We start from the raw sequence: 12,506 nt of genomic DNA on the forward strand, positions 1-12,506 counted from the left end.
ATTTATGCCCTAAATACTCAAAACTCAACAAAAACCCTGCAAAAACCAGGATCTGGTCCTTAGAAATTGGAGGGTGTAGTAGTAACAAACAATGGTATGCTGAATTTTGTCCCCTCTGTATCTTAAAATCTTCGTAATTATTTTTATTCAATAAATCCAACAGCATGATGTTAATTCGGAAACTAAAGAAAAAGGACACAAGAATTTGAAGGGCTTAAATATATTTTTTATATTGATAGTCTGTGTCTTTCTAGCCTAAAATACATTATTATTGATTACATACAGGACGAGGTGAGGTATCTGTAAAATATCTGGTAAAAAATAATTAATATACAGTATTCTACATGAGATGGAATCTTATGAACCTTTAGGTCTGCTGAAGTGTTCAACTGATCATCTAAATTAAACTGCCCTGAATGGACTTACAGTTGTTCCCTCAAACCATGTGAAAAAAGGAAGGATCTTACATTTTCCCAGAACTTGTGCAGAAAAGGGAAAGCACATTATTGGCAATTCCTGTTTCTCACATCCAAAGCAATGCATTCACACAAAATCAGGACCTCCACGTTTCGCATAAAAAGGAAAAAAAAAAATCTCTTGGATTAGAGATACAATACTATCCCTGCGTAATGGTTAGGCTAATTCACCAACAGCAAAGAAATTCAAGTGGTCAACAGTCTTGAAAATGCTTTATTGAAATGTGTGACTTATGTGCAGAAGATGTGTTTGAAAAGACCACAGCTTGAAAACTGGTTTTTGAACCGTCTAAACAACCAATTTTTGAAAAAAAAAGAAAAACCCTACTGGACTTGACTTCTAGTATAACTAGAAGCCTGGTGTAAAATTTTCCTTGAAAACATTTTCCATCACAGAAACTAAAGAAAACAAAGCTATTATATTTGGAAGTTGTTGGAGTCTGAAGTTTCAGAGGAGGAGAAGCAACAGTTTCTAGACATGTGGGGTGACTTCTTTTTTGGTTACATTTGGACGAACATGGACTTCACAGTTCTCGGAAGAACACCGGAGGGTGTTCAAGTCTGTATGCTTGTCATGTTGGAGGAACGGAGAAACACAGATGGGAAAGGAAAAGGACGACAGGAGAAAGAGAGGAGACTTGAGAAAGGAGAACTGGAACAAGACATGATTAGGTTAAGTCTAGTTATAAATTTATCAGAAGCTGTGCGCACCTTTTTTAAAAGTCCTAAATTTACATTCCAAAAACTGCCCCCCAACCCCCAAACCCGCTGTCCCTGCCTTGGAGCTATTGTGAAAGTCTATGCACAAAAACTGAAACAGGAAATAAAAAATATCCCGGCCCCTCCGAAACCCAAAACAAACCCCAAAAAGCTGTACATTTTTTTTTACACATAGGATTAATAATATAGGCATATAGGTGGCATGATTCAATTAAAAGGCTTTACTTTTTATGCCAGAAAAAAACCCAATAAATAAAAGGTGCTAGAGTTAGCATTAAGAATTTGGTTGTGATATACTGACAAAATCTGGGAAGGCAAATCCTCAAAGCTCCCCTGATCTGATCTGTCTCAGCAAACTATGAAGCAAGTACATAAATAACGCAAAATATGATTGAGAATGTGAGATTTTCAAAAACAAAGACAACATAATTCAGGTTAACTCCGTTGAACAGTGAATAAATGAAATTCATCTACACCTGAATAAAACATATTTAACAATTGAAAAAAATTGTCAACAACCACAACAAGTAAAAACTTTAAACACATATGAACAGGCTTTGTTTTGAGGGCACACGGACGCCCCGCAGCAGATTCCGACAGTCGCTTTACTGGTGTGTCTTCTACAGATGAGTTTAAAGAGACAGGTTGAGCTCCACACAGGTAGGATGACTAACAGGGCGACAGGACAGCCACACAAGTCAGAGTGCGACCCCTGGCTACGACCCCCAGACTCGGCTGCAGAGCTGGCTTTGTGCGTAGGAGGCACACAGGAAAGGTGACTCGGGCGGACATTATTCAAAAGCTACTTTGCCGCGTTAACTCTTCTGCCACGTAACCATTGAATAATGCTCAGGAAAGCTTTGGGCTTTTTATGTTTGTTTAAGTTTTACTCCTTGTATTTAATTTTTTAAATAACAAGGTCACTAAAACTCATGCACGCTGCAAAAAACCTCATGCAGTAGTTAAGGTAAACCATCCAAGCAGTTTTTATTCATTAATATTCATAAATACACACAGCAGCTTCATTAGAGATTTCAATTTTCCTCTTCAGTTTGAATGTGGAGTATTAGGAGAGCCTTTTGCATGTCAAGGTACAGGAAGCAGAGATCACCCCTGCACTGCTACCTACATTTACCTGCTAGAAGTAAAAATTAGTTAAGTGGAAATGATTATCATATATATTTTCTCTCTTCCTTTGAATGTACACAATGTAACAAGAGTGACAGACCTGAAATTACAATCACCAAACAAACCCAAGATAGTTGTTGTCCACTTTCATTGGCAAATACAGCACAGAGGACATTGTCTGCGAATTGGGATGTCATCAAAGAGGAGGTGGTGGAGGCTCATTTCCTTTATTACTCTCTTTTAAATTTAGGTTTTCTAAAGCAACATCTAAAGGCATAATATCTACACAGCCCATAGCACCAAAATCTGCCATCTCCCCCCGTTCATCCTCGTCGGAGGACGAGCTCTCTTCGCGCACTAAAGTGGACAGAAGGAGCTCTTGGACAAACAGGCTGCGGTCTGCGCGCTCACTTTCCATGGACTGGCGCTCTGTTTCTGACATTTTAGGATCATTCAACCTGCGGGAGTTAAAAAGAAAAGATCTTATTGGTAAAGTGGCAATGAACAATGGCAGGGTCAATTTCGACGATTTCTGATCCCGTGCAAGCTTTACAGGTGGCCAAACTCTGAAACCTACCGTTGGAACGCCTGGCTCTAAGCTGTCACCTTCATTATGCTGCGATGAATTCCCCACACTTGCAGCAATACTGTCACCCTCTGGATCCAAAGAAACTATCCCCCCGGGGCACCTGGGTGGCTCAGTTGGCTGAGCGACTGCCTTCAGCTTGGGTTGTGATCCCGCAGTCCCAGGATCGAGTCCCACATCAGGCTCCCTGCTCTGCAGGGAGTCTGCTTTTCCTGCTGACCTCTCTCCTCTCATGCTCTCTCTCTCTCTCCCAAATAAATAAATAAATAAATAAAATCTTTTAAAAAAAAGAAAAGAAAAGAAAAGAAACGAAACGAAACGAAACTATCTCCCCACCAGGAGCTCCAAGGCAATATGAACAGGAACAGTCCCTGGTCAAAGAGGCCAAAGATAAGGCCTGGGCTCTACATACATCATGTAATGGCTATGTAGCCAGAGACCAGGCTTTTTCTCTGGAAATGCTGCAGCCTGGAAGCTCTCTTGCCTTGAAGATTCATAATGCATGTTAATATATTTAAAGTTCTGAGAAGTTCAACAATAAATAAACTACTTCTGTTACTTAAGTTTTGCCCCAAATTCTTCATCAGGGAAAAAACTGAACATAAGGGGCACCTGAGTGGCTCAGTGGGTTAAGCTTCTGTCTTTGGCTCAGGTCATGGTCCCAGGGTCCTGGGATCGAGCCCCACATTGGGCCTCTTTGCTTGCTCCACCCCCCAACCCTCTGCATTTCTGCCTACTTGTAATCTCTGTCAAGTAAATAAATAAAATCTTAAAAAAAAAAAAAAAAACAAAACTGAACATAAATAATTATATATGTTCCTCAGAATAACATATCAAGTCCCAGAAAACATTTTTGGGAAATATTGCCTAAAATAGATCATATGAGTCATGATCAAATGATATAATGAAAGATGGGGAAAGTAGTCTGCAGACTGCAAGGTCCTGTGCAATGTCCTGTACCAGATGACTGAGAGGACTCTTCAAGAAGGTACAACCAGAATCCAAGGAAGGCAACTCAAAGGCTACCCATCCCATGCCCTGGGAGTGGGGTGTCTGATGCAGAGTAACTAGAGAGAGAAAAATCCCAAATCAAGTCCACTGAGTTTGGGGCTAAAAAAAAAAAAAAAAAAAGAATGGGTCAAGGGTGGGAAGATGTCTTTTCTGAAGACGTTCACTCCATCCACAGCTCTGTGAACTAGCAGTGGATACACATAGTTAGGTCTCCTGTCTGTGGGCAGTATCTGGCTCTGGCAAGTTGGTAGGTCCTTACAGGTAAGGTTACATAGTAGCAGGGTAGCTCTGTGATTTATGCTGAAGCAACACTTTTGGTCATAACTCAGCATAGTTACTGACTTTGCAGACATAACCTAAAGGTATATTCCCCCACTTGACACTTCCTCCTTAGATCCATAACAATGATCGTAATGGGAACCATTAACTGGGCCTTTATTATATGCCAGATACTGAGACAGACCATACACACACTGAAATTTTGTTTCATCCTCAAAACATTCCTCCTTCTCAAGAGGCCAAACTCAGGGGCTACTGATGATAAAACTTAGGTTAAGAGAAGTTAAGTGACTTGCCTAAGGTCCAAACTAGTGAGTGGCAAACTGGGGCTCCATACAGAGGTCTGCAAACACTTTTTATTCTGTATCCACAACAGATTACTTACAACTATGCATATGTGCCACTGCACTAACAGAGATGTGAAAAGGTATAACATAAAATAAATACACAGAGAAATAATACTGTCTTCTGCTGTCTGTCTGGAGAAAACTGATACATTACACTAATTTTCTCCTTCACTTCATAGTTTATACTTTATATTCCTCTCTGCTCCATTAAAGGCCCAGATAGGTCCAAGTTCATTACCTGTTGAGCCTAAGTCTACTCATCACCGCTTCTTCTAAAATAAAATCCTTTATATTCTTAAAAGTGACATAAAATGCCGACAGAAAGGAACGTATTTGGTGACTAATGGTAGTTTTCAGAAGCAGGTAACTGTTCCATCCAGTAAAACCATCTACTGTGTGTACTATTTTTTACACCATGGTGAAGCGTTTTTTTAAAAAACACTTTTGTTTGTGGCAACTATAAGAATTTAAATCCTGCTTTTTTGGAAATTCTCAGAAAAAAACTACTATGTTATAAAATCCTGTTTTGTACCTTCTAATATTTCACAGCTAAAATGGGCAATTAAAAAAAAGCATGGTTAATTATGACAATAAATGGACCTAATATGTCCCCAAAACGTAATGATACGGTGTTTTGGTTTTCAGTTTTTTCCTAGGTTTCAGTTTTATAGGCAATATGGGGGGAGAAATTCACATTAGATAATAATTTATTGTTGGAACGAGACCACAAACATTCCCACTTTCTCTAAAATAATCATTTTTCATATTCTTGGGGAAATCTGAATATGCAGTTTTGATCAGATTTGGGAGTTTTAAGGGTCTGATCAAAGGCCAAATCTCCAAGAACATATGTAAGGCACGAAAGATAAAAGATCATTGCAGACTGCGTGGTGCTTAACGAAACATTACTTCTCAAACGAAGTTGTACTGACAAATGAAATACCTTGTTAAAAGAAACTGGGAATTCTGGATAGTTTGCTGACTGCTCTCTGTGTTAGCCGTGTTGGTTGTTGCCGTGGATTGTGTGATTGTAGTGGTGACACTGCTCGTGTTAGTACGCCGGGTTGCGTTGCGTGCGGTCTCCAGCTGTTGCCGCGCTGCCTGGGCATGCTGCCGTTCCAGCTGCAGCTGCATCTGCAGTTGTTGTAACTGAGAGGCGGAAGGGCCGGAAGAATTAAGCTGTCCTCCTGCAGAACGTCTCACTCCTGATAACTGAGATAAAAGCTCTGCCAATGGAAATGAAGGTGATTAATGTCTCCTTAAAACAGTGTGGAAAACAAAACACTAAAGATCACTCTCTCAGAGAAACATGGAAATGACTGTCAATAGGCAGGTATCCATGGCAACATAAAATTTCAGCTTAGAGCTCAATACCTTTTGTTTTTGTTTATTTTTTAAAGTAATCTCTATACCCCACGTGGGACTCGACCTCACAGCCCTGAGATCAAAAGAGATGCAAGCTCTACCGACTGAGCGAGCCGGGTGCCCCGCAGTATCTTTCAGAACGCCTCCCAGAGGTAGGAGCTGTTGTGTATAGGGAATGCAAATACAACTATTTTTGTCTTAAGTAAAAAATAACAGATTGTTGCTTAATGGACTTAGTTACACTTTCTCTCAGTATTCAGTAAATTAAAGTGATCATCTGCCACTGCAATTACAATATAAATCCTCTCAACACAAGCTCCCTGAAAGCAGGGATCGAGTCTACCATTTATGATACTCCCAACCCTTGGAACAGTGCCTGACACATGGTCGGCCTCTAACATTCATGCAATGATTGAATGATGGTCAGAACTGTATCCAAGAGGCCTGGATCATTTCTATCCATGACCCCTCGCACCACTCGCCTCTGCCTTCTCTCGTTTCAGAGTACAAGCGCACCACTGCAGTGAGTAGCACTGGCAATGCCCGGTGAGGCGGACTGCCTCCTGACTGTACTAGCTTAGTTAGTGGTCTGCCACAATCCAGATTCTTGTTTCAATAAGGCTGTACTCATCAAGGGCAATGTGGACCTCTGCCCCTGTGTTCTCATTCTAAATCAGGTGCAGGAATTGCCTTGTTGCGCGTGGGCACGTGTGTGTGTGTTCTGGGGGGGGGTTCTCCCTAGCTTACATGGGATCGACGACTGCCGCACAGACATTCCCTGGCTGACAAATGCTCTCCATCATTACAACTCATTAACAGGCTACATCTCTGTTTTTTCTTGCTCACTGTTGTTTTATCCCAAGGGTTCTTACATCATTCTTTCATAGAGTCCAACACTAAAATAAACTGATTTTCACTGACAGAGAAAACCCAATGGACAGAATTTCTTACTTTTGAATTTTGCTTCTAGAAATTAACTTTTAGAGCCTGCTACCAGGAACAGCAGGTGAATATTCCCTTTGGATGAAGAAGTATTTTTTAAAATTCCCAAAGCTCAGTTTACAGGGCTTATTGCATGTGCAAATGCCCACAGCACATTCAGAATTCAGATTTTATATCTGTACATCTGTACATTTTTCAGAACACTTTATGAGTAAAACTGTCCCTAGCTGCCATTAGGTTTACACCCACCAGTGTTTCAGGGTGTCCGGCAAGGTGCGTCACAATTTCCAGATACAGATTCCACCATGTGCACCCATTTCAGTACTTGTACAGGCTTGCCAGGGTCTTACTGCCTGTCTGTCCTTGCTGTGTCTTACAGTCTCAGGCTACCATGATTTCTGACCTTGTCTTTTCATTCCCAACCCCTCTGCTCTGCTGCTGGCTTCCCAGGTTGGCCATGTATTAGACCCAATGGACTTGGCTATGAACTACATGTTCAAATGTTGTTTTTTTAAATAAGATTTTTCTAAGCTACTAACATGTACTTTTCAGTATGTTTCCTAAGAATATAGTTCTCAAATCAAGGCCAAGAACAGAGAAATTCCTACTTTACTTTCTTCTATGAGAAGAGCTTAATTCTTTAGTCGTGTCAATTAGTCTTATTATCTGTGTGCTTGCGGAGGTTGAACCAGGGGATTCTGGTGGTCTTTCAACTCTGAAATCTTTTATCACTTTTTTGGGTTTCAACAGAGGCCACAAACAGAACCATTTCTTATTATCTTCTGCTCTATGTACTTAAGGAAATGCCAGAATATTATGAACTACTTTACACTGTCTACTTTTACAGTATTTTATAATTCTAAGATTTATGGGCGCCTGGGTGACTCAGTCTTTAGGCATCTGCTTTGGCTTGGGTCATGATCCCAGTGTCCTGGGACTGAGCCCCGCACTGGGCTCCTTGCGCAGTGGGAAGCCTGCTTTTCCCTTTCCCACTCACCGTGCCTGCATTCCCTCTCTCGCTGTATCCCTTTCTGTCAAATAAATAAATAAAATCTTTAAAAGAAAAAAAAAAGAGGGGACTTTTGCAAAGGAATACAGGAGCATAATGAGAAATTAAAAACACAAATTCCAGGGGCGCCTGGGTGGCTCAGTGGGTTAAGTAACTGCCTTCAGCTCAGGTCATGATCCCAGGGTCCTGGGACTGAGCGCTGCATCGGGCTCCCTGCCCAGTGGGGAGCCTGCTTCCCCCTCTCCCTCTGCTGCTCTGCCTGCTTATGTCTCTCGCTCTCTCTGTCAAATAAACAAATAAAATCTAAAAAAAACCCCAAAAGCCCACAAATTCCAACAAAAACTTTTAAAGCGAGGCCCCTCCCATAACGGCTGTTTCCTTTATGAATGTGCAACTAACTTACCAGCTATAGGATCCATGGCTTCCCTATTGCTTGGAGAATATGAACTCTGAGAAGAAGAAAGTCCACCAGTAGAACTGCTAGTAAAGTGCATGTTTGATCTACGAGCACGAGGACCTCCTAATCCCCGGCCAGGGTGAAACATTCTACGTACATGTCGAACACCACTCGATTCATCATAACTCCAAAGTTAAGAAAAGAACCCAAATGTTTCACAGAAAGAAAAAAAAAAAATCACTTGAGCCTTTGCTAGATAGATATGCAGATTTCCTAAATTGTAAACATTTAAAAACAGCACATTTAATTTAGAATGCAGATGTCACAACCATATCTATGAGGGCTATTAACTCTAAAAAAAGACTCTCAAATAGAAAGCAATGAGTGAGTGTGGATATATTGTATGTGTGTGTATGTTTTTGAAGGCGAAAAAGGTTTTCCAGGCAAGAAGAAATTTCTTCCTAGGCTCCAGCTACAATAACCAGATGGGGCGAAACCAGGTGAGGCGTCTCCTTCCCCTGACCTCAGTACTGAATTTCATATATGTTCACATGGAAGTAACCAGAATTAAGAGGCGTCGGTTTTAATACCTGAGGAGAGTTGTGCTAATCAGATCTCAGTTATCATCTATAATGAGAAAGGAACAGTAGGAATAATTTAAATTCAGGAGTAAAAGACTCCTTTTGGTTACTAGTTTTAATCTGTCCTCCACTGCTGCAAAACAGAAAATTAGAGCTGATTTTCTTGCATAAGTGGACATAGAGAGAGTAATACCATAGTTCTCAACAAGTCCCACAGCCAACAGCCTCCCGCCTCCCAGTCTTCTGCAGCTGACTCAAACTAAAGGACGTCCCGAAGAGCACACGGCCACCCAAACTCATGAAGACAATCTTGTGTTTCCACGCTGGCAGACGTGTCGGAAAAGACAGCTCTCGTCGTAAGACTTTTCTTTCAAAGCAGCACACAGAACATCTGTATCGTGCAGAGTAACGTTCTGCTGGCTTCCCAGTCTTCAGCTGATGATTGTGGAGTCACTGAGGGACAGGTTGAGCAGCTCCAGGAAGCCCTCAGGGGCCACGGGAATGTGCACTGTCTCACCATGGTATTCAGGACCAGGGCTCGGGTTCTACAAAAGTGATGTTATGATCACTGTATTTTGTCCTTTAAAAGCATCAGGGTGTAAAAAGTACACTTTAGGAAGAGTTCCATCAGAACAGTCGAAAAGAAAAAAGCTCTGGTGCTTATGAGGCTTGAAGAGAAGCTGCGCCTTCACGACAAATAAAGTCACCCCACAGCAGCACTTGAAGTACCTGAAAAATCAGTATATTTCCAGGATAACTGCAATGTCAACATTCTGTTTTCCAGAACCTCATGGTAATACTCATTAGGAATCTAAATTGTAACATATGCCTTCTCTTATTCTTATATTTTGCATAATTTAATCTCTTGATAACCACAGATTCTTGTAAAAATTGCACAAAAATGAATGTAGGTGATGTGAGACATTCTACTGAATGGAAACCAATTTCACTAGAAGCCCCTGGACTTGCTGAAAAAGCTCAGGATAAAAAAAAAGTTCAGGATAACGGCTTATTTGCCTAGCTTCTTCATGAAGATAGAGTGAAACAGCAATCAAGCATAACCCTCTGAGTATTGTTATAAGATTCTTTTATGTAAAATGTGAAGTGAAGTGACTCAAAGACTTAAGTATTCTTGGCCCATCTGGGTTTTCTTATTCTCTTAAAAAACAAAAAACAAAAACAAAAACAAAAACACCACCACCAACAAACCACACGCTTTCTTCATTATGCTTTCAGTGTCCTCGGCACTTAGGAGAGAGGAAAAGTGGTTTCCTCTGTTCAGTGAGTACTAGCTAGCCCCTTGATTGGCTCAGGTCTGGCTGACATTCTAATTTCTTAGGCTGGTTCCATGTCTTTATCTTTCCATTAGTTTTCTCATCTTCCCCTAACTCTAAGGGACCGTATTTCTAATTAGAAAATTAGGAACTGTAAGGACAGGATGGGAGCTATGGAATGAGAAACCATTAAACCAGTTTCTTCCTCAATAGGACTAGGGTTGAATTATGATTGCTGGGAGGCAATCAAAGGAATCAGAATGAAGTCTGGCAAAGAGAAAAGTTGTGATTAGCTTTTGAATTGTTTCAAACTGCAATGAACACTGAAACCTTTACATGAAAACAGATCCCTAAGTTAATAGATAATAATCATAGAAAAATAATTCAGAACTTGAAACAAGAAGCACAGAATGTACAATCTTAATTACTCTGGTAGGCCATTCATCTCTTGGATTACAGGGAACATCACCAGCAACGGCTGAGATAGATTTGCAAAGGGGAAGCAGGGAGGAAAGTGGGGAAGGGCTTTGGAGCTGGCCGTGACCTTTACGCTGTCCTACTCGGAGACTGGGTGGGGAATGGCGGTCTCTGGAAAAGGGGACTCCAAAAGGGAAAGCAGCCCCAGCATGCACCCCTGCTCATCATACCGCTGGTAACAGGATAAGGCAACAGAGGATGTGGAGGGGAAGCAAATAAATTCTCTTTATATTTACTTAGATTCTAATCTGGCTTAGCATTTTCCTCTTTTGTATGAAAACACCCTGCTGAAAACTTAAACCCAGTTAAATGGTCTTAAAAAAAATCTGCCTGTAATGAAGTAAAGATGATGAGCAACTTTCAGTTAATAAGCACTGCTCAAGTGACAGTCACAGCACACAACAAGACAAGTAAACTGCATCTCAACACTGAGTCACTTTTAGGAAAGGTCAAATTAACATAATTCAGAGGTTACTTTTTCTCTTCAGGGATACTGTCCTTAAAAACAACCAAAACAACAAACATTACAAACAACTGTATCCCTTCTTGCCTCTTAAAAGGATATTAAGTCTCTAGGGGCTCTGTGTTCAAGCGTAAGATGAGCTGCAAAGTCATCCGTGACATGATTGGGATCGCCTCCAGGTAATGCTGCACATATTGGACAAATCTGAAATAAAAGAAAAGAAAGCAGATTTAATAGACGAATATTGATCAGACATCTTTCTGGATGAATATTTTACTAAATCTGAGTTTCACCCAGGCACAAACACAGTAGAGACCGCGAACTCGACAGAAGCATCGGAGGCCTATGGACTACAGTCCGTCCCCGCTGGTCCTTCAACTCAAACAAGACCACCTCTCAGGGTCAGACATAACAGTTCTCAACAAACGGCTCAAACATGAGCTCTGGCAAAGCCTTCTAACAGCCTGGCCAATGCATTTGCATAGTCTAGTAAAATAGTGTCCATAAAAAATTTTAAGATGTTAAAAAAAAAATTAAGATGTGCTATTTAGTGCACATTGTCATCTGACTACGTCTGGTCTTGAATGGTAAAGACTGAGACATATGTGTCCCCAAAGTAAGCTAGGTTGGAGGACCAATCTCCAAACATGACAGCAAAGCTCTTATTAAAACACAACCACACAAATATCAAGACAATATTTACTGCTAACAAGCAAATGTGCTCTATACATTCATGAACAGGACTTCCAAGGGAAAATGGGGGTGTAACAAAAGGCCAAGGGTCGGAAGACCAACTTCCTGTGAGCCCTGAAGCAAAGGACAGGACAAAGGAGGGATAAAATGGTGTGTACAGAGGCAGAGCTCAGGGGAGACTTGACAGGTTGGGAATACTGTTTTTGAAACAGCAGCTTTAAGGGAAGTGGTGAAATAAGGAGAAGAGGGGAAGGACTGAAAGAACGAGGCACTTTCAGAGGAAAGGCCCTTTCTCTTCTAGAAATCCGAGTGGGCAGAGGATGTCCTAAGAGAGGCAGCCAAGCCTTGGGTTATGAAGAACTTTAGAGAACAGAGCCCAGAAGAAAGATTTGAATTAAAGGAGCACAGCCAAAGGAAGCCCAGGAAATGCACAGGTTTTTAGGCTTGTGTCTCTCTAGGGACGAGAGCTGAGGATGGGATGTAATTCATCTTGCCAATACATGTGTTCTGAACCTCAATTCTTTCCCCTGGAGTAAATTCAGGCACTCACTTGACCTTGCTGCCTGCTCGTGGCAGAGGGGAAGATGAGAGTAGCGCTGGAGAGGAGGAGGCATGGGCAAGGTGAGAACTGGAAGGCCCACCCTGGGATACGGACGGGAAAACTGACCGCAAGAGCCTAAGCCAACACAAATCCCCGTCCTCTCTGGACCAGAAAGCAGGAGTCCCTGAGAGTCTGACTCTGGTTTGATCCCAGTTCC

The 12,506-nt window shown here is 41.4% G+C and overlaps 1 protein-coding gene across 1 annotated transcript in view; it reads right to left on the reverse strand.

Moving 5' to 3' along the window:
* Nucleotides 1-672: 672 nt before the first annotated feature.
* The window catches only part of KCMF1 (potassium channel modulatory factor 1), a 74,668-nt gene continuing 62,834 nt past the window's right edge, over nt 673-12,506 (reverse strand). The window contains exons 4-7 of the mRNA XM_032880674.1: nt 11,158-11,259; nt 8,267-8,441; nt 5,491-5,773; nt 673-2,782 (exon numbers count right to left, since the gene is read on the reverse strand). Of these exons, the coding sequence (XP_032736565.1) occupies nt 2,521-2,782; nt 5,491-5,773; nt 8,267-8,441; nt 11,158-11,259 (822 nt within the window). The 3' untranslated portion in view covers nt 673-2,520. The remainder of the gene's footprint in view (nt 2,783-5,490; nt 5,774-8,266; nt 8,442-11,157; nt 11,260-12,506) is intronic.

The sequence above is a fragment of the Lontra canadensis genome, unplaced genomic scaffold, assembly GCF_010015895.1.
Source record: "Lontra canadensis isolate GAN:19392208 unplaced genomic scaffold, GSC_riverotter_1.0 scaffold71, whole genome shotgun sequence".
Classification (NCBI taxonomy): domain Eukaryota; kingdom Metazoa; phylum Chordata; class Mammalia; order Carnivora; family Mustelidae; genus Lontra; species Lontra canadensis.